This window comes from Mirounga angustirostris, unplaced genomic scaffold (genome assembly GCF_029215605.1).
Source record: "Mirounga angustirostris isolate CCGP_5_RB_7025 unplaced genomic scaffold, mMirAng1.0.hap1 SCAF_10, whole genome shotgun sequence".
NCBI classification, from domain to species: domain Eukaryota; kingdom Metazoa; phylum Chordata; class Mammalia; order Carnivora; family Phocidae; genus Mirounga; species Mirounga angustirostris.
The window spans coordinates 36,322,432-36,344,813 of record NW_026991718.1 but is presented as its reverse complement, the minus strand read 5'-3'; the positions used below and the strand labels follow the sequence as shown (position 1 = coordinate 36,344,813).

Below are 22,382 nucleotides of genomic sequence, written 5' to 3'. Positions count from 1 at the left end.
GGTCCCCACATTCACAGGGTGTCCCTGCAAAGAGGTACTAACATTACCTATAAGAGCCCAGTGGGAGCAGACTGGACGGCTGTCCCTCCCTGGCGGACTCCCGTCCTTGGTCGATCGCAGCACCAGGAATGTGACCCCAACTCCCCAGCCTGTTCGTCTCCCGGCACCGGTCCCTCGGGAGATGGGGCCCGCGGCTCCCAGAACTACTGCCAGAGCCGGGGTCCAACCACGCAACGATGTCTAGAGGGAGGTTTTCAGCGCATTCCGGACCAGACCTGCGACCAACATTCCTCTGGAGCGAAAACTTCGGAACCTGCAGCGGGCCGGGCGGAGCTCGATTTCCTCCTCTGAGGTAAGGGGGAGCCCTCGGTGCCCACTCCTACCCGACTCCATCGGGACTCGCATCCACGACCCATACTGGGTGCTCTGTCAGTGGGCTGGTGGGGGCCCCTGCGCTCCACTTGCTGGCATGCCTGGGGCGTGCGGAGGTGTTTGCAAACTTGCCCAGCAGCCGGGCGCGCCCCCTCCCGCGAACTCCGAGGCGCGAGCCCCCGGCCCCCAGCGCCTGGCCCTGGGCCCCGCGCCCTCACCTCCGCTCCAGAACGCTGGGAGGAAGAACCACAGCAGTAGCCGCAGCAGGGCCCGCCCCATCCCGGGGCCGCGCGTCTGGAAATTTTCTCCCGATCGACGGACAGACGGACGTCCCAAACCTGGCCAGTCCTGGGTCAAGCGCGCTAGCAAAGCTGCCTAGTGCCTGCGGCCGGGCAGCTAGCGCCGAAGTGCCGGGCCGACCCGGGGGCAGGAGGCGCCTAGGGCCGAAAGGGGCGGGTCGGGGGCCGAGTCCGAGCGGACCCGAGCCAGTTGGGGTGGGGAGGGGGCGGGAAGGAGGGCGGAGAGGCGCGCAGCCAAGGGGAAGGAACCCGGGCTGGACAGCAGGGGCGGGGAGGGGCGGGCCATGGGCCGAGCTTGGGCGGCCCGGGATGGGGGCGGGGGGGTGGAGAGAAAGGGAGGGGACTGAAAAAGAGGGGAGGGGCGGGCGGAGGTGAGGAGGAGAAAGAGCCGTGGCCTCTGGGCGGGCCCGGAGTCCAACATGTGTAGGTGGGAGAAAGAGAGAGGGAGAGAGAGAGAGAAAGAAATATGTTGGTGGGGAGTGGAGGGCTCCCGAGGCCTCAGCCAGACCCAAGAGGAGGGTCCAGCACCTTGCGGCCGCGGCGATCCCGCAGTCCAGACGTGCAAGACACAGAAAACCCTGGCGGCAACGTTCCCAGAGGCGAAGGCCACTGTGGCACCGCTTCCCACTGAGCGCCCCCTGGGTACCTGGCCAAAGGTGTGAGACCCGGCCCTGGCGTCGAGGAGCGCACTGCCTCCGGGATGAACCCTTTACTGCGCCCCCGTGAGGAGTCAAAGAGAGATGAGGCTCAGGGAGGGAGGTGAACATCAAGGAAAAAGTGCACAGCAGGAGTGGAAAAGCAGCTGGAAGCTATAAAGTGTGGAGGGGCCAAGAGGGCAGCAGCAGAGAAAGCTCATTATAAAAGAAATCAAGCCACTTTTACTAATAATTGCAACAGGAGCTTACACTTATATGTTTTCTTAAAGGAATCATTTTTAGGATTATTTTATCTTTAAAGATTTATTTATTTATTTGAGAGAGGGGGAGGGGCAGCAGGAGAGGGAAGAGAGAATCTTAAGCAGACTGCGTGCTGAGCCCCCCAGCCTGATGGCTCGATCCCATGGCCCTGAGATCACGATCTGAGCTGAAACCAAGAATGGGAGGCTTAACTGACTGTGCCACCCTGGTGCCCCAAGATTATTTTAATGTGATTCTTTTTGACAACATGAGCCAGATCATTGTCATTTCTCTGCTCAAAACTCTACAGTGTTTCCTTTTTTTTATTTAAAGATTTTTTTTTTTATTCATTTGACACAGAGAGACACAGCGAGAGAGGGAACACAAGCAGGGGGAGTGGGAGAGGGAGAAGCAGGCTTCCCGCGGAGCAGGGAGCCCAATGCGGGGCTTGATTCCAGGACCCTGGGATCACTACCGAAGGCAGATGCTCAAGGACTGAGCTACCTAGGCGCCCCAGTGTTTCCGTTCTTGCTGCATAAAGGCCAAAGGCCTACAAAGTCCTAGGGGACCTGGGCCCCTATCCTCTCTGATCTCATCTCCTTGCTCCATTTCCATTTATGCTGGTTTCCTGTCAGTCATTGAACCTTAGGCTGGCTGGCCTCTTTGGGTAGATTTGGTTATAAAGAGACAACCAACCCAAATGGATTTAGACAGGTTATTATTTATACTGACAGCAAAAGCAAAATCAGCATGGTGTCGGCTCCTTGTGTCCCCAGCCCCAGAGGAGGGCACCAGATCAGAGGGGCCAGATGTACACACTTGAGCAGTGGGGTGCTCTGCTGCTGAGCAGCCAACTCTCATCTATTGCCAAGCATTTTTAAGGACTTAGACTGGAGCCTGCAGTTGTTCCTACAGGGGAGGGGGAGGCATGGAGCAAAGGAGATGGAAAGTCCTGTGCTCAACTAGACTATGGAGAAGGAAGAAAAACGGGCTTGCTGCAATCGCCCGCAAGATAGGGATAGGAAACTGCTCACCAGGCTTACCTTCTCTTGTTCTGGGAGGAATCATACAGCAATCTGTCAAGACTTGGGTAAGACTACAATCAAGCCCTGCCTACATGCCTATGTGGAGATGTGCAAGGTCACCAGGGCATCTCAGCAGGGTCGTTCTAGAATTTTCTTGCTGTGGCTCATATATACTAGACACTCTGCCACCGCAGGGTATTACACCAACTGTTTGCTCGGAATGCTCTTCCTCCAGACTCACACCCTCTTGGTTAACTCTACTCCTTCAAGTTTGCTCAAACCTCTCTTTCTTGATGAGGCCTACCTTGCATAAAACAGTTCAGTTCCAATGATCTATTTCTATGTGACATATCACCCCAAACATAGTGGAGATAAAACAACAACCATATATTAGAGTCATGGGTTCTGTGGGTCAGAGATTTGGACAGAATGCAGGGGAGACAGTTTATCTTTGCTCTCCCATCTCTGCTGGGATCTTAGCCTCAAATGGCTGGGGACTAGAATCATCTAGAACAGGGGTCAGCAAACTACAGCCTGCCAACCTATCACCTGTTTTTGCAAATAAGGGTTATTGGAATAGAGCCATTTGTGGTGCTTTTGTGCTATGACAGCAGAGTTGAGTAGCTGTGACAGAGATCATATGACCTTGTGATCTGGCCCTTTAAGAAAAACTTGGCCAACCTCTGATCTAAAGGCTTGTGCTGGGATTTGCACTGGGATGACCTGAAGACTAGGGCTGCCGACCAGAGCGCTTAATGAGGCTTCTCTATGGTGGCCGCAGTGCAGTTGGAAGTCTTCCATGGTGGTTTGGGCCTCCAAGAGCAGGCATTCATTCTGGTGAACAAGGTAGAAGTTGTAGGGCCTTTTAAGACCTATAGCCTCAGAGGTCACCTAGCTCTACTTCACCAGACTCTCTTGGTGTAAGCAGTTACAACCCCACTCTCACAGGGACAAGCCATAGACCCCCACCTTCACCTCTCAATGATGGAAGTGTCAAAGAATTTGCAGCTATCTTTTATTACTTCCACAAATAGGAAAACATAGCTAAAATGTGGGATATCAGCTCTACTGTATTAATTTCACACATACCATGCATCTAAATGACATTGGAATTTATCTTTTTTATATATTTGGGTTTTTTAATTTAAATTCAATTAATTAACATAGAGTATATTATTAGTTTCAGAGGTGGAGTTCAGTGATTCATCAGTATTATATAACACCCAGTGCTCATTACATCACATGCCCTCCTTAATGTCCATCACCCAGTTACCCCATCCCCCACCTAGCTCCCCTCCAGCAACCCTCAGTTTGTTTCCTATGTTTAAGAGTCTTTTATGGGGGTGCCTGAGTGGCTCAGTCAGTTAAACATCTTCCTTTGGCTCAGGTCATGATCCCAGTGTCCTGGGATCGAGCCCCCCCTTGGGCTCCCTGCTCAGCGGGGAGCCTGCTTCTCCCTCTCCCTCTGCCTGCCACTCCCCCTGCTTGTGCTCTCTCTCTCTCTCTCTGTCAAATAAATAAATAAAATCTTTAAAAAAAAAATAGAGTCTCTTTTGGTTTGTCTCCCTCCCTTATTTCATCTTGTTATATTTTTCCCTCTCTTCCCCTATGTTTTGTTTCTTAAATTCCACATATGAGTGAGATCATATAATTGTCTTTCCCTGAATGACTTATTTCACTTAGCATGATACCCTCTAGTTCCATCCATGTCATTGCAAATGGCAAGATTTCATTTTTTTTTTTAAAGATTTTATTTATTTGACAGAGAGACACAGCGAGAGAGGGAACACAAGCAGGGGGAGTGAGAGAGGGAGAAGAAGGCTTCCCACTGAGCAGGGAGCCCGACGTGGGGCTCGACCCCAGGACCCTGGGATCATGACCTGAGCCGAAGGCAGACGCTTAATGACTGAGCCACCCAGGCGCCCAAGATTTCATTTCTTTTGATGGCTGAGTAGTATTCCATTGTATATATACCACATCTTATTTATCCATTCATCTGTCCATGGACATTTGGGCTCTTTCCATAGTTTGGCTATTGTGGACATTGCTGCTATAAACATTGGGGTGCAGTTGTCCCTTTAAATCAATGTGTTTGTATCCTTTGGATAAATACCTAGTAGTGCAATTGCTGGGTCATAGGGTAGCTCTATGTTCAACTTTTTGAGGAACCTCCATACTGTTTTCCAGAGTGGCTGCACCAGCTTGCATTCCCACCAACAGTGTAAGAAGGTTCCCCTTTCTCCGTATCCTCACCAACATCTGTTGTTTCCTGACTTGTTGATTTTAGCCATTCTGACTGGTGTGAGGTGGTATCTCATTGTGGTTTTGATTTGTATTTCCCTGATGCCGAGTGATGTTGAGCATTTTTTCATGTGTCTGTCGGCCATTTGGATGTCTTCTTTGCAGAAATGTCTGTTCATGCCTTCTGCCCATTTCTTGATTGGATTATTTGTTCTTTGGGTGTTGAGTTTGACAAATTCTTTATAGATTTTGGATACTAGCTCTTTATCTTATAAGACGTTGGCAAATATCTTCTCCCATTCTGTAGGTTGTCTGTTGGTTTTGTCGACTGTTTCCTTTGCTGTGCTGTGGACTTCTTGATGAAGTCCAAATAGTTCATTTTTGCCCTTGCTTCCCTTGCCTTTGGAGATGTTTCTAGGAAGAAGTTGCTGCGGCCGACGTCACAGAGGTTGCTGCCTGTGTTCTCATCTAGGATTTTGATGGATTCCTGACTCACAGTTAGGTCTTTCATCCACTTTGAGTCTATTTTTGTGTATGATGTAAGAAAATGGTAACCAGTTTCATTCTTTTGCATGTGGCTATCCAATTTTCCCAACACCATTTGTTGAAGAGACTGCCTTTTTTTCCATTGGATATTTTCTTGCTTTGTCGAAGATTAGTTGACCATAGATTTGAGGGTCCATTTCTGGGTTCTCTGTTCTGTTCCATTGATCTACGTGTCTGTTTTTGTGCCAGTACCATACTGTCTTGATGATGACAGCTTTGTAATAGAGCTTGAAGTCTGGAATTGTGATGCCACCAGCTTTGGTTTTCTTTTTCGACATTCCTTTGGCTATTCAGGGTCTTTTCTGGTTCCATACAAATTTTAGGATTATTTGTTCCAGCTCTGTGAAAAAAGTTGATAGTATTTTGATAGGGATTGCTTTGAATGTGTAGATTGCTCTAGGTAGCATCGACATTTAACAATATTTGTTCTTGGATTCTATGAGCGTGGAACGTTTTTCCATTTCTTTGTGTCTTCCTCAATTTGTTTCATGAGTATTCTATGGCTTTTCTGGGTACAGAGCCTTTGCCTCTTTATTTAGGTTTATTCCTAGGTATCTTGTGGGTTTTGGTGCAATTGTAAATGGGATTGATTCCTTAATTTCTCTTACCTCTGTCTCATTGTTAGTGTATAGAAATGCAACTAATTTCTTTGCATTGGTTTTATATCCTGCCACATTGCTGAATTCCTGTATGAGTTTTAGCAATTATGGGGTGGAGTCTTACGGGTTTTCCACATAAAGTATCATGTCATCTGTGAAGAGTGAGAGTTTGACTTCTTCTTTGCCAATTTGAATGTCTTTTATTTCTTTCTTTTGTCCAGTTGCTGAGGCTAGGACTTCTAGTACTATGTAGGCCACCTAATATAGTATTTACACACCTGGTGTGGCCTTAGGATACTCTGAATGAGGGTGTGCTGAGAAATGGCTTCATCCCTCTTTCAGTGCCAGAGAGCCATTCATTCATTCACCATTCCACAGACATTGACTGAGCATGTGCTCAATTCCAAGTATAATATCAACACCTGGGACATATGCACAGCACCTCCTTCAGGAAGCCTGTCCCATGGACCCTCATGCTAGTCATAGCTTGGACTCACTCACTCAGCAGCCATTCACAGTCTTTCAGTCATGGCACCCTGGATTTCCTTAGCAAAACCATGGCTCCCACACTCACATTCCCTCCTGTCTCTGAGCCCTGAGGTGGGGTTCTCCTTCTTGCCTTAAGACCATTCCCTGTCCCTCCTCTCTAAAGTCTGTGGCTTTGATCGTTATGTTACCAGCCCTGCTTGCTGCAGTTATCTACAGACCCCTGGGGCTCTCTCTCTCATTCTTTGAAGATTTCAGTACTTGCACCACAGTCACTCCTTCACAGTATCCTTATAGTAATTCTTGGTGGTTTCAATACCATATAATGACTTTCCAACACTACATATTCTAAGCTCCTTGACTTCTTGTCCTCCATTCAGTGTGCTGAGCAACATGTTTTATATGTAAGTGCTAAGTTCTTGAAATTTGCTGGGGAACTGGATGGTGCCAATAAAAGAGTCAACTCAGAATGCCCCATATCTTTTTTTTTTTTTAGAGAGAGTGAGAGCACAAGTGCCCAGGAGTAGTGGGGGGAGGGGCAGAGGGAGAAAGACAATCTCAAGTAGACTCCATGCTGAGCACGGCACACAATGTGGGGCTTGATCTCATGACCATGAGATCATGACTTGAGTTGAAAGCAAGAGTTGGATGCTTAACTGACTAAGCCACCCAGGCGACCCAATGCCCCATATCTTAAGGAAAGCACCAGCATCAGGGCACCTTGGTGGCTCAGTCGATTAAGCATCTGCCTTTGGCTCAGGTCATGATCCCGGGGTCCTGGGATTGAGTCTTGCATCAGGCTCCCTGCTCAGTGGAGAGCCTGCTTCTCTCTCCCTCTGCTGCTCCCCCTGCTTGTGCTCTCTCTGTCAAATAAATAAATAAAATCTTTTAAAAAAAGAAAGAAAGAAAGAAAGAAAGAAAGAAAGAAAGAAAAGAAAGCACAGCATCTTGTAGTTTCTTGGGCAACAAAGATGTTGCATGGAAGGGTCTCCATTCAGTGAGCTGGACAACATACCGGGAGTACAATGCATAGATCTTGAGGCACTATGTTATAGGGAAGGTAATCCACTAGGAATCTAACACAAGTGTGCCATTGCACTTGTATAACTGCTAAGTGGCAGTTACACAGAAATCCACTGCTAAAGAAGACTCACCAAATCCAAATCCTACAGTTTGTTACAAAAAGAGAATATGGATGGAAACAACAATAAAATAAGAATATGCATCATAGTTAAAGGTTATTTCATGGTAAGGGGGCCAGAGTGGTCAGGTACAGGATCCTTTGTCCTCCCTTCTGTAAGGCATGTGGCCAGATGCACTTTCTCTTTTGGATCAGGAACCACCTGGAACACCTTGGAAACAGGGAGCCCCAAATAGAGGCTCAGCTGGGAATTCTTATATTTTTGCTGGTTATCTAGACATATTTCCAAGGCATAACCAACTTCAACAGCAGAGCCCTTTGGGTGTCTCGCTGAGACCGGGTGCAAATCATCTGTCTCACTGTTTTCAATAAACAAGGCTGACAAGCTGGTACAAATCTCCTTGAACCTCTACAAACCCATGATTACAAAGCAACATTATTAATCAGTATGCTTCATGCCCTGACCAGGAATCAGTGCCATGCAGGAACTTTAGCAAAATAGGTCAAGCTAATTCCAGGCCCTCATGGTACAATAGCTTTTGTAGTCGTTGCAAAATGAAATGGTACAAGTAAAAGTTTAATTCAGCACAGTGATTATTATAGTGAAATAAAGGCATTTCCTTTCATGGTTTTGGGAACTCTTTTGCGAGAAAATCCATTCACTAGACCGAAAAACTTACTGAAAGTAAAATTGTCTAGCTCAGAAAAGGGATAGTACTATTTAAAGATGCCCCTCAGTGTATTGAACAATTGTATAAAACAATTGTTGGGCTTTCATAGTTTGTTGGGGAAGTGATGTTGTGCATGTCAAAGGATCCATTGGGTGTCCTGGAAAGAGTGGAAGTACAAGTATTCACATGTTCCAATTTGTTATAAAAATGAGATGTGTATGTTTTCACCATGGTGAGAAAAAGTGGAAGTACTTTTGTCTGGCATTTGTAATTTGTTATGGGGCCGAGAGAATTCTGGAATGACACTTCATTCAGCCAGCAGGCTGAATTACATAGTAGAAAGCCAAGTGCCCAGTTCTTGAATTTTTTGGGGTATGATAATGGGGCATTTAAGATACCTCATTCTATGTGCTGAACAACAGATTGGAAATTGTCGTGTATCTGCACATGTTTGCATGGCTGTGGTGGGGGTGGGGAGGGCAAATTCAGATTGTGTGTTTAAAAGGCTCAAATCACAGTCAGCAACATACAGGAAGTACAAGTATTGGAGTCAACAACAGTCAACAACATATGGGAAGTACAAGTATTGGAGCATATAAGTGACTGTATTTGGAGGGGTAAATGACAAGCTGGAAGGACCAGTGTCCAACTTGCAGCTTTTGGAAACCTGAGATGGTGTTGATAAGATATTCCTTCATCCTGCTGAACAACATCTGGGATGTGCAAATATCTAGACGTTAGGATTCACCGAGGCACTGAGATGGTACTTAGCAGAGTCTCAGATCAGCATAAAACATTCTGGATGTACAAATGTCCAACACTTGAAGACTTGGGGACATTGAGATGGTGGATGTAGGGGATTATTCAGCATGCTACAGAACATAGCAGAAGCACAGAAATTTAGATTTTGTAGTTTAATGGGAAACTGAACTGATGCTTGTAAGCAACTCCATTTAGCTTCTTGAACAAAAATACTAGCCGAAGTATTTTGCCTTTGTAGTTGTAGGGGAATTGAGATAGTTCATGTAAAAGACTCCATTTTGCTTGCCAAAACCATTCTTTAAATAAGAAGTTTCTAAGTCTTATAGTTTGTTGGCAGAATGGGGACAGTAGGATATGAGATTGCTTTTGCTGAACCACATACTGAAATTACAGGGGTCTTGTTTTGGTGGTTTCTCAGGAGAGGTTGCTGTCTGGTGATCTGACAGGTAGCAGACAATAGAAAATCTGGTTGATAATAGTTTTTGATTGTCTGTTTGGAAACTTGTATTTCTGTCATCTCCTTGCATTCTCTGTGCTCTTTGATGTGTTTGCTTGCCACTAAGAGTGCAAAGATTGTGTGTATGTGCACGCGTGTGTGTGCTGGAGCTGCTGGACTGGTGTTTTTAAATTTAATATTTCCTTTTGACCCTTGGTTGATGTTGTAAAACCTAAGCTTGTAGTTCTTTTTGTATGGGTGAACATTTTAAAAGGGAGTACAAAAGGGGCACCTCGGTGGTTCAGTCAGTTAAACGTCCGACTCTTGGTTTTGGCTCAGGTCGTGACCTCATGGTCGTGGAATCAAACCCTATGTTGGGCTCCATGCTCAGTGTGGAGTCTGTTTGAGGTTCTCTCTCCCTCTCCCTCTGCCCCTGCTGATCCTTCTCTCTTTCTCTCTCTCTGAAATAAGTAAATGAATCTTTAAAAGGTAGTAGAAGAGAGAAAAAAGATTTCCTCACAAAAGATAATCATCTTTTACAAAGGCTTGTTTGTCAATAACCCTTTCTGTATCTCTTTCTTTCAATTTGAGGGGAAAGCTCCATGTGCAACAATAAAGGGTTATTAAATCTTAAAAGCTATGCCCCTTACTTCAGCCACAATCTGCCCAGACAAGCTTTACAGCTAAGGACATGTAACAAAATAGTTAGAGTTAATCCAGCTATTAACTCCTCTTTAGGGTCCCCTCTTGCCTGAGAACCTTGCCAGGTCTTCTGGAAGGAATATCAAAAGAACCACAGTCGAGGACTCTAGCATAGATACAGAATAGACTGACATTGACAACATAAACTGCTGTCAACCTGTACTAAAGGACTGGGGTAGGATTTGCAGAGTCTTTAGTCTAGAAGCAGACAAATGCTACAAAACCTACTTTAGATTTAATTATGGGTAATATTCTACTTTTAGTGAGCATATCGAAAATCTTTTTCCTTCATCTCTAACCATCAATTTTACTGCCATACTTGTTCAAACTGGAATGAGACGTCCTTTAAATAGTATCTTGTACTAACTGACCCCTTGGAATTTAGAATAAGCAATCCCATAGAGTATAACGTAGGTCATAAGCTAACAATGAAAACATATAATAAAGATTATGTTATGATTAATGATATATCTTGGTTAGTCTTATCTACAAAACTGCTCAGAATAATGGTAACATTGGTTAAATATTATACAAAGTGTGTTTACCCAGTTCTCTTCTTTCATAACTATACTTTTTTTCCCCATAGCTTCAATAAGAATCTGTCTTCTTTTTTACCAGGTTATAATTGGATAAATCAATTTGCAACCATGATCATGATGAAGATGTCATTTAAGTATGATAAGAGCTTTATCAAAGAACAAGGTGGTATGTTTCTTTTTTTTTTTTTTTTTTTTGAGTTTTGAGACTTCTTTATATATTCTGGTTAAAAACTGTCTGTCAATAATGTGACTTACAAAATTATTTTCCAATCTATGGCTTGGCTTTTCTTTATCTTAACAATGTCTTCAGCAGAGCAAAAAGTGTTAATTTTGATGAGGTTTAGTTCACTATTTTTTTTTCTTTTTTGGATTGTGCTTTTGGTGTCTTATCTAAGAACTTTTTTTAAAAAAAACACAGCTTTATATTTCAAAACACAGATATATTTCACATAGCATAACATTCTCCCTTTTAAACTACATAATTCAGCAGTTCTTAGTATATTTACAGACTTGTGCAACCATCACTGTTTTAGAGCATTTCATCACTCCAAAAAGAAACCCCATACCTATTAGCAGTCATTTTCTGCATCCCCATCCCCACCCTCTGTCCCAACCTCCAGCCCCTGGCAACCACTAATTTACTTCTGTCTCTGTAGCTCTGCCTATTCCAGGCCTTTTGTATAAATGGAATTATACAATATGTGGCCATTAGTGACTGAATTCTTTTATTAAGCATCATATTTTCAAGATTCATTCATGTTGTAGCATGTATCAATACTTCATTCCCTTTTGTAGCTGAATAATATTCCATTGCATGCATATGCCACATTTTGTTTGTCCAGTCATCAGCTGATGGCCATTTGGGTTACTTCCACTTCCTGGCTATTAGGAATAATGCTGTTACGGACATTCATGTAGAAGTGTTTGTGTGAGCATATGTTTTCAGTTCTCTTGGGTATATACCTGGGAGGAGAATTGCTGGGTCATATGGTAACTCCAAGTTTACCAAGTTTGAAGATCTGTCAAACTATCTTACCAAGTGGCTGCACCATTTTGCATTCCCATCAGTAATGTAGGAGGGTTCCAATATTTCCACATTCTCTTCAACATTTGTTATTGTACAATTTTGGGTTACAGCCATCCTACTGGGTGTGAAGTGGTAACTCACTGTGGTTTTGATTTGCATTTCCTTGATGACTAATGATACTGATCATCTTTTCATGTCCATTTTTTGGGTCCATTTGTTTATCTTCTTTGGAGAAATGTCTATTCAAATCCTTTGCCCATTTTTAAATTGGGTTGTCTTTTTATGTTGAGTTATAAGAGTTCTTTCCATATTCTAGATAATAAATGCTGATGTATGACTTGCAAACATTTCCTCCCATTCTGTGGCTTGTCTTTATACTTTCTTGATAGTATCCTTTGATACACAAAATCATAAAAATTTTTATGAAGTCAAACTTATTAATTTTTTTTCATTCCTTGAGCTTTTGGTGCCATACCTAAGAAATCATTGTCTAATCCAAGGTCACAAAAATATACACCTATGTTGTGTTCTTCTGAGTGTCTTATAGTTTTACTCTTACATTTAAGTTTTTGATCCATTTTGAAAAACTAGTATAAGGTACAAATCAAGTTTCTCTCTCTGTCTCTTTTTTTTTGCATATGGATATCTAATTCTTCTGGCACTAATTGGCAAAAAGACTATCTTTCCTCCATCGAATTGTTTTGCAACCTTGTAAAAAAAAAAAAAAATCAATTAGCTCCACTCCTTAAATGAAGACTGCACATATTGTCTTCCTTCCAAAGAGTACAATATGGAAAGGGGGAACAGTAATTTTAAAGTATATAAAATAATAAATTACAAATAGTACTTTGGCCAGGGGGCCACAGTTAAAATCAACACGAAGTAATGTGGTTGGTGTACATATGATGGGATGATATGGCACTTTATCTCTATAATCTTCCTTCCCCCAATCCATATCCCCAGTCTAATCAGAAGAAATACATCAGACAAATTCCAGTTGAAGAATATTATACAAGATACCTGACCAGCATTCCTCAGAACTGTCAAGGTTGTTATAAACAAGAGGAGGCTAAGGAAACACAGCGACTTAAATGTAATGTTGTATCCTGAATGGGATTCTGGAACAGAAAAAGGACTTTAGGTAATAACTAATGAAATCTGAATAAAGCATGGTTTTAAATTAATAATGTATTGATATTGGTTCATTAATTTTCATAAATGTACCCACCTTACATTTAATAAGTGTAAAATATTAATCATAGAGGAAACTGAGTGTGGAATCTATGGGAACTCTCTGAACTATCTTTGTAATTTTTCTGATAAACTGTTCGAAAAAATAAAATTGATTTAAAAATATCAATTGCCTCTATTTGTGTGTATCTGTTTCTCAACTCTACCTGTCCCATGGATCTGTGTATCTAAATTTTCCCGTATAACCCACTCTTTTTTTCAGCTTTATTGAGAGGCATAGTTGACAACTACAATTGTAATATATTTAAAGTGTATGACATGATGATTTGATATATACATTGTGAGAGGATTCTCTCCACCAAGTTAATTAACACATCTATCACCTCACTGATTTCCTTTTTTTTTTTTTAAGTGTTCTCTCCACTACTGTCCTTTTGACCAATGTAAGTCATATGGGCAAGGCCATCGTCAAAGTAGAAAGGGACTACGAAGTTACATGGCAAAGCTTATGGATATAGGGCGGCCATTAATTAGGGCCCTTAATGCAGTCAGTCTACCATGGATCTGAAGCCATTCTGACTCCTAACACTTTTTGTAGAAGATTTGTTTTATCTCTTCAAAAATGTATCTGAAATTCAGAGATAAGAGTTGGTGTACATCTTTTCTCATTCACCGTTGGGCACTTGGTGGGTACTTTCAATAAGTAAATCATGTCTTATAGTTCTGGACAATTTTGCTGGTTTTATTGATTCTGTGCCCTCTCTTTTTTCTATTCTCTCTTTTTGGAACTCCTGTTTGAATTTTGATTTCTTGGACCATTCTTCTTATTTTCTTATATTTTCTTACCTATTTTCCATTTCTCTGACTTTTTGTCCTACTTTCTGGGAGATCTTCATTTTGTAACTGTTCTAGTGAATAATTTTCTTTCTATATTTTTAACTTCTTAGAATTTTTTGCTCTGATTATTCCTTTTTATGGTATACTTTTCCTAGTTCACATTGCAATATCATTTAACTTCTCTTATCTATTTGAAAACCTTACTTTTCTTCCTGAGAAGCTGTCTTCTCTATGTTTATTCTCCCTTTACTCCAAGTTGCTTTTTATTGTTTTTTTGTTGTTGTTGTTTTAAAGATTTTATTTATTTATTAGAGAGAGAGAAAGAGAGCGATCACAAGCAGGGGAGAAGGGTAGAGGGAGAAGCAGACACCCCACTGAGCAGGGAGCCTGACCCAGGGCTCCATCCCAGGACTCCGGGATCATGACCTGAGCTGAAGGCAGATGCTTAACCGATTGAGCCGCCCAGGTGCCCCATTGTTTTTGTTTTCAATGTTAGAAGCTGTATTCATTTTTTAGGGCTGCTGTAACAAATTACCATAAACTGAGTGGCTTAAAACAACAGAAATTTATTCTCTCACAGTTCAGGAGGCCAGAAGTCCAAAATCAAAATGTCGACATGGTTGGTTCCTTCTGGAGATTCTGAAGGATAAGCTATCCCATGTTTCTCTCCCAGCTTCTGGTGGTTGCCAGGAATCCTTGGTGTTTTTTGGCTTTTGGCAGCATGACTCCAACCTCTTCCTCCTTCACATGGCCATCTTCCTTCTGTATGAGTGTATGTCTTTGTGTCCAAAGTTTCTTTTTCTTGTAAGGATCCTAGTCACTGGATTAGGTTTAACTGTAGTCTGGCATAAACTCACTTTAACTTGACTATATTAGCAAAGACCCTATTTCCAAATAAGGTCACATTCTGAGGTTCCAGGTGGAATTTGTAGGGGAGGGTGGCTGTAGAAGCCACTAGTCAACATAGTACAGAAGTTTCCTTAGATGTGTGTTAATTCTTCATTGTCTCTCTGTTCCAGATGTCTTTTGCTGTGTAAAAAGTGACCCCAAATTTAGTGGTATAAAACAACAAACATGTTATTTTAATATTCTACAGAAATTGTGAGATAATAATAAATGTGGATTGCCACTAGGTTTGTGGTAATGTTACACAGCAAGAAATGACTAATACATAACCATTGTGAAATTAGATTCTGTGTCTTTTAATTTAATTGTATGGAAGAAACTTTGATATTGGAGAGAGTTATACTTCGTCATGCTGGGAGACAGTTCTGCTTGCCTTTCAAGGGGGCAGTCTGCCCTTGTTCCTTTGGTAGGAAACCTTAGAAGATAGAAATAGTGTCTGTCTCTGGAGTAAAGGGCAGGTTTGTTTATAGCCTTTGAAGACAGAGATTGTGTCTCCTTTTGAGCAAAGGGCAGACGTTCTTACTGCTCATTACTAAAGGTTTTTCTAACCTCACTGTTCCTTTCCTGTGATGTAACCCAATGTGTATGCAGATGTCATGTGGCCTTCTTCACATCACTCTGTGGGAACTGGGGCTCAGGGTACTGGTTGGTACAATAACGCTGCTACTGCTGTAAGTAATAAATACATTATCCTTCATCTCTGACCCAGGGGTTTTCTGGCTTCTACCGGCATTCATGGACCCGTGGCAGGCAGATACAGTAAAATTTCAAACCCCTCAGAGTTCTTGAAAAGCTATAGAGAATGATGTACGGCACATTTTACCTGTGGGAATTGGAAAGCATTTTTTTTTTTTTTTTTTTTTTGCAGAGGCGGAAATGTAAAGACTATACAAAAATTACCTCCGAACCTATTAACGAGGCAAGTGAGAATTCAAGCTGCGTAGTTCTTCTTTCTCAGCATGTGGTGTTACTGCTTCTTAACCAACCTCAACTACTCACCCTTACTTGGTAAAGTCTCTATATCTGGGATTGGTTAGGCATGAATGATGGCTAAGAATACCTTGATCGTGGAGGGATTTTAGAAGGCACTACCTTAATTGTTGCTTGTTACGTTACGGGAACTGTCAACCCATCCACAGAATGACTGCTTGCTGCCATTTGTACCTAAGGTCCCCATTCTGTACCATACAATAACATATTCACTGTACTATGAAGTAGTCCATTACCGTCACCATTTCAAGTCTTGTGGCCTACTAATTTAGCGATTATAGTAATAGCAAAGAGAACCAGAGACCTAAAATAGTAAAGGATTGCTGGTTAAAATCAGAATTGGGAAGCAAGAACTTGATATAAAATGTACTAACCAAACTAACCTGAGTTGCCTTTGAAAAAAAAAAGATGGTTGAACACAATCTTTTATTTAGTTTCCATATGCCACCTACTCTCAATTTAATCTCTAATTATAGTTTTCTAAGATTGTTGTGTTTTTCTTGGGGGAGATGAGTTATTATTTGAAAAGGTAGCATTTAAATTGTGTAATCAAAAAATTGTAAACCTTGTGTTTGATAAAGAAAAATTTTAGATCAGAAATATGAACTCTGTCTTTAAGATGGGACAAGCTTTGATTAAATGAATAAAACCCTTAATTTCCTAGGTTTTTAGGCTTCCTGTTTGCTCAATGCAATTCAAAAATTGTTCCAGATCTTGCAACTGTTTTTTGCAAATACGTTGTGAGACATAAAGTTGGACCAGCTGGGCTAGTCATATGTTTGAAATGGAGAAGGCATTGTGTTTTATATGCTGTGGGGTTCACTTCCCTGAACTGTCCCAATACCCAAGGTCCAAGAAGGTAAGGGTTTGCTCAGCTGTGTATAAAGCCTGCCTTTTGTCATTTCAAATATGACCAGTAGTCTCAAAACTGAATACATTCAGAAAACATTATGTGATAGCTCATTAATTGTACCTCTTGTTATTCACTTACCATGTAAATGAACTGGTAACTGTCCCTGACTTTTTGGGTCCTTTTTCTTCAACCCTATAAAAATCAAGTATGATTTCAGGCATTTGAGAAGCAGCTTGTTTTCCCTGTCTCTCCTCTGCAGTAGTTAAAATACAGAAAACTTGGCTTTAACCAAAGTTCTTTTGTAATTTCTGAGACTATGAAGTTGTCAAGTACTGGAGGTGGGATGGGGTCAGCTGTGGGCCCAGTGTAGGCCTGGTAGAAACTCAGATATAGAGCTCTGGGTAGGCCCAGAGAGGAAAGGGAGAGGGGAGGGAGCAGCAAGGGCTCAGAAGAGAGGAAGAACCTGGCATACATTTCACTCTCAGCTAAAATGGGTAGTCTAAGGCCTTATACTTATTAGACAGATAATGGAGACAGTAGTGGGCTGCTTCTGAGAAGGCCCCCAATGCTCCCTGCTTCTTTATATAATCCTCTCTCACCCCTGAATGTGACTTCCTTCTAACCCCCAAAGGTGAGGAGATGCCACTTTTGTGGGTAGACTATCTAAGATTGTGACTGGCTTCTTGCGAGTAAACGCTATTGCCTTCTTGGCTTGCATGCTTTGATGATATTGGGGAACCCCATGTGGCAAGGAACCGTGGGTGGCCTCTAGTGCTGAGGACAGCCTCTTGCTGACAGCCAGCAAAATGCTGAAGCCTTAGTCCTATAACCACAAGAAATTGAATTCTGAGTGAGCCTGAGAACGGAACTTTCCCCAACAGAGCCTTGGATGAGACCATACTCCCAATAACACCTTTATTGCAGCCTTGTGAGACCCTAAGCAGAAGACCCAGCTAGGCCGGTCCTCCTGACCCACCAAAATTGTGACATAATAAATATATGTTATTCTAACCCACACATTTTGTGGTAATATTGTTATGTAGCAATAGCTACTAAGGCAGAGACTTGTATATTTTGTCACAAATAGATTAAAAGTGACAAATAGGGATTTTATTCAAGTTTTTTGGCACACCAATTATATATGGAGAATTTTGCTAATTACTGGATAAGTACACCAACAGAAGAGGTCTACTTTATAATACTGGATATACATGTATCTGTATCCCAAATGCAATCTCAGGAGGCCTACAGGTAATCCATGCTTGCTTGGAGGACATGGCAGAAACGCAGTGAGTCGGTTGCCTGTAGGAGTCTATACCAGGGCTTCTGTGTTCTGAGCCAAGGGATGCCTCAAATGCTAGCAGAAGAGAATGGGAGGATGATGGAGATAACAGGAGATGACTGTTCTCTGAAACCCTTGGATTTGTGGTCTGGACCCCCATGAGCAGAGGTTAGTAGCAGAAGCTAGAAGATTTGCTCTCTTAAGAGACTTTGTCAGACCATGAGAGCAAGCAGTGCTGTTACTGACACTGGAATGCTGCAGTGGGAGAGAATGATGTGTTTGGCCACTCTGCAGGGAACACAGCCCTGCTCTGGTACCTGAGGCTGGACGGTCTTTGGGAGTATTGGAGGGGCAATGTCAACATTGCCCTTGGTGTCCTCACAGAGGGCATCGTGGGCTGAGGCCGCAGAGAAGCATCTTGAGAGAATTTGTGAGTAGCAGGGGAACACTCAGGATGGAGAGCTGAGTTGAATCCTTTCAGTGACTCTGCTTTACAGATTGGGTAACTAGCAGCATAAGAAACTCTTTATGGGTTGTGCTGCCTGTGTTCCTTAAAAGACAGAGCTGGGGGCAAGTGTGATGAGTGCTGATGTCCAAGCTGGAGACAAGGAAGGAGAGGGGAAAGGAAGCAGGAAGGATGAGAAGTACTATACTGGTGCTGCGTCAGTCACAGAGGCTGCCAAAACATCACGAGGCTGCTTGACAGCTGGCCCCCTCAGCCATGCACATCTCCTGAAAGGTGGTGTAGAGAAACCATGCCTTTCAATAGTCCACCTGGGGTAGAAGAAAAGGGAATTTCTTTGTCTGGCTCCTTCTGGCCTTGTTCCTGCTGGTCAATTTGCGTTGATCAAAATTTGTTCCCCGTATCAGGCCAAGGAAGTCGGGATAGTTTGGTTTCAGGCAAATGACTATAGTGAAAGGCAGGTGCACACAAACTTCTTAACGAGTCTCTGGCTTAGTCCATTTGGGCTGCCATAACAAAAATACCATAAACTGCCTGGCTTAAAAACAACAAACATTTATTTCTCACAGTTCTGGAGTCTGGGATGGCCAAGATCAGGGTGCTGCAGATTGAGCGTCTGGTGACACCTGCTGTCTGCTTCATTGACAGCTGTCTTTTGCTGTGTTCTCACTTGGTGGCAGGGGCAGGGAGTTCTGTGGGGTCTCTTTTAGAAGTACACTAATCCCATTCATGAAGGCTCCACCCTTATGATCTAAGCACCTCCTAAAGGTCCCATTTCCTAATACCATCCTGTGGAGTATTGGGTTTCCACATATGAGTTTTGGCGGGACACAAACATTCAGCCCTCAGCAGCCCCTTTCCTGCTGGAGTGAAGAATTCTGAGAAGAGGCATTTGAGCTAAACCCTGAAGCTGACATTCCAAATAAAAGGAAGAGAATGAACCAAGATACCAGGGCGACGAAGCGCAAAACGTGTTAGGGGATTCCCAGTGGACATAAAGTTTCAGCCAACTTTACATTTCTGGATAAAAGAACTTGAACTTTATTTTTTAGGCACTAGGACGCTTATCAATACTTTTAACCTAGAGATACCATGCAATGGGAGATTAGAGCTCAAGAAAGTTTTCTAGTTTCTTGTGGTATTGTACAGTTGAATCCACAGACACAGAAGGAGGGATAAAGCTGGGTTCTTAACCTGGGTCTATGAACCTTAGGGGAAGTGTCTGTGAAGCTCGTAACTTGCACGCTACGTTTTTGTGGGGGCCTCCATAACTTTCATCAACTTTTCAAAGGGCCCGGAACCCAAAAAGTTAAAGTGCCCTGCCAAAGAGAGAAAATCAGCACGTCCCTTTCTGTCCCAAGCCTGGAAGTACATACCTCCCGTTTGGGGGTCAGGAGACTGGAGTGAAACTAGCCCGAATATCTCCTAATTCAGAGTTAAGAGGCAGTTCAAGTTGTAATGACATGACCGGAGAAGATCTGGACGCCAGGGGGGAGCCATCACGGTACACACTGCAGCAGAGGCAGGCCGGCTTTGGACACCCGCGCTGCGCTAAGGGAGGTTGACGAGCTCTGCAAATCCTGCCCCGCGCTTTCTTCCCGCAGCTGCGCAGGCGCTAGGACCGAGGTAGTGCCGCGCGCCTCCCGCGACGCCCCACCCTGCCCCGCCCCTGCGCGAGGCAGGACGGGAAAGCCAAGATGGACGCGTTCATTTGAACATCTCGCCTGAGTGGCTTCCCAGCACTCCTGCCAGTCGATCGCAGTCCAGCCAACAGCTGCTGCCCATTCTTCCTCCGGAATAGGGGAGGGAGAGGGAATGAGAAGCTGCAGCGGCAGAGGAGTCACCCTGACCGACCCCGCCGCTGCCCTCGGGCCCCCTCGGCCCCACGCCTCCGGGGAGCAGCCAGGGCTCGCCGCGCCTGACGCGTCCCGAGTTACACAGGTGCGGGCCCGGGCCCGCAGCGTCCGGTGGTTCACCGCATGTCCTGTGACCCTCGCACCCGCTCCGAGTTGACTTGCGTTCGGTGACCGGAGGGCTGGGAGCCCAGGGGTAGGCCCTGAGCGCGCGTTTGCGCCAAGTGGCCCCCGGCCTGCGGACTGGGCTTTCCGGGGTGCACCTCCCCGCGCCGCTCCTCGCCGACTTCCTTCCTGAGCTAGACGCGGTGTCCCGTGTGGGCCTCAGCTTCTCTATCGGCCCCTTGTTTCTCGCACAGGATTTTTTGAGGCCCAGGCGCTTAGCTTGTTGGTTTCACCTAACCCTGAAGAGGCTGAGGAAACTCTTGCCTTTTTGCGGAGACTCTACGCAAGATGCCTTTCCTGTGCATTTGGGTCTCTTCTTAAAGCGATTTTGTGGTTAACTTGGCAGGGTAGTTTTTCTTTATCGTAAACAATGCCGATAACTTGATTTATAGCTTATCAATGTAATATAGTACTTTTATATGTAGCTTTTTATGTTGTCCTAATAAACACATAGAAATTTGGGGTACAGTAAAACTATTAAATATGTTTTAATCGTACACAAAGATACTGCACTGTTAAAATAATTGTGTAATAATGTAATTTTCTCAAAGTTTTAATAGAATAACATTTCGAAATTGCACAACTGAAGTTGGATAAAGTCGCAAGTTTAATGCTGGCTATCCTGTTGACTAGGAAATAGGAAGACCAGCAGAGTTTTGTTGTTTTCTTGTAAGTTTTATAAGGCACGTTATTAGTTATGTCCTAAGTTCAACTGTTCTCAATTCTGAATTTTAGCAGGAGGAAATAAGTGCCACCATTGTGACATACAGTTGTCTCAGGAATAATGTTAATTCACAGCAAAATAGCTTTGCCACTCTGGTTGTTGCATAGGAACTACAGAGGCTTTGAGATAGTGCAGCAAGGAAAATTACTGGTGCCAAAAAAACGTCAAATGAGAAATCTAAATCAAATTTAATTAAACTCTTAATTGTGAGTGCTTTTCAGGTACTAAAGGTTGTCTGTAGTGCTGACATCAAATGTTTGTTTTGATTTCTGTGTTCGAGGATTGCAGTTTAAATGTGATGCCACAAAACCTATTTCTAATGTAGATGTTGTCTCAGAGACAGAACCGGCATCCACTTTACCACATTGCAGAGTATCAGAATTTTATTAGCTGTCAATTACTGTATATAGAAATGTTTTGGAGGTAGAGAGGTATTTTTCCACCCACAGCTCATCTACATCTAATGAACTGTACTGTAATAGATTGTGTTAATTAAAAGCTAGCACTCTTAAATTTGCTACAAGCATGACTATTCCATGGCCAGGGTTATTCATGCCTTGGTTCTGGTTTGACAAAATTGGAATTGGTTGTAGTTATATGTTTAAATGAATTGGGGTGTCAAAACTGCTGATGACACTTGGTAGTTTATTAGGTCTTTTGTGGACTGGTCAACTAAAAGCAGTACTTCAACTACTGATGAGTTAGTAATATTTTTTTTTGTTTCATTCCAGTATGCCAGTGATCCTTTAGGGTATGCTTTTCATGGAACTGGAATGCCCTTTGATATTATGATTACTTGTATACCTACAATATGATAGGATTTATTTGACACTCATCTAAGGATTAATGACTCTTCTGTAAACTTTTATGACGTTTTTATTCTGGTTTTGACTTTAGAAGCTGACCAGAATGTGTTTGAATTCATGCAGAAATAATGTTGATATTTGGAACCCATGTCGAACTTCTATGAAGAAAGGGCAACGATGATTGCAGCCGGGGATTTGCAGGAATTTGTTCCTTTTGGTCGAGACCACTGCAAGCACCACCCTAATGCTTTGAACCTTCAACTTCGCCAGCTGCAGCCAGCCTCTGAGTTATGGTCTTCTGATGGTGCTGCTGGCTTGGTGGGATCCCTTCAGGAGGTTACAATCCACGAGAAACAGAAGGTTCCATTAAGTTTTCCACTACATTTTTGAAACATAGAGTGATGTGATCTATTTATAATTTAAGACTACTCAGATGCAACAGAAAGGAATATGATGCAACCTGTAGAGATTCAGATTTGGTAATTCCAATCAAGGCTAAAATAATGACATTATTGTATTATAGTGTCATAACTGTTTATTTAGACATGTGTAACTCATGGTGTCATAATG

The 22,382-nt window shown here is 43.1% G+C and overlaps 2 protein-coding genes and 2 long non-coding RNA genes across 9 annotated transcripts in view; 2 read left to right on the top strand and 2 right to left on the bottom strand.

The window, feature by feature from the left end:
* MERTK (MER proto-oncogene, tyrosine kinase) overlaps positions 1 to 851 on the bottom strand; it is a 106,451-nt gene extending 105,600 nt beyond the window's left edge. Inside the window, exon 1 of the mRNA XM_045884547.3 lies at positions 591 to 851. Coding sequence (XP_045740503.1) covers positions 591 to 651 — 61 coding nt within the window. The 5' untranslated portion in view covers positions 652 to 851. The remainder of the gene's footprint in view (positions 1 to 590) is intronic.
* Positions 54 to 13,084, top strand: LOC129046107 (uncharacterized). The gene is made up of 3 exons (XR_008506855.2): positions 54 to 352; positions 10,795 to 10,881; positions 12,706 to 13,084. It is a non-coding gene; the product is annotated as an uncharacterized LOC129046107 (long non-coding RNA).
* On the bottom strand, positions 13,071 to 19,882 carry LOC123850458 (uncharacterized). Its single transcript, XR_006792354.3, has 3 exons — positions 19,641 to 19,882; positions 16,658 to 16,711; positions 13,071 to 14,799 (listed from the first exon to the last, which is right to left on the bottom strand). It is a non-coding gene; the product is annotated as an uncharacterized LOC123850458 (long non-coding RNA).
* Positions 19,883 to 19,933: 51 nt separating this feature from the next.
* Positions 19,934 to 22,382, top strand: part of ANAPC1 (anaphase promoting complex subunit 1) — a 93,517-nt gene continuing 91,068 nt past the window's right edge. For 4 of the 6 annotated variants that reach the window (XM_045884544.3, XM_064572205.1, XM_064572206.1 and 1 more), the window contains exons 1-2: positions 19,934 to 20,205; positions 21,936 to 22,172. In XM_045884544.3, the coding sequence (XP_045740500.1) occupies positions 21,960 to 22,172 (213 nt within the window). In that variant the 5' untranslated portion in view covers positions 19,934 to 20,205; positions 21,936 to 21,959. Of the gene's footprint in view, positions 20,206 to 20,833; positions 20,952 to 21,935; positions 22,173 to 22,382 lie in introns of all 6 variants that reach the window. The other 2 variants (XM_064572204.1, XM_045884543.3) reach the window with 2 other exon arrangements.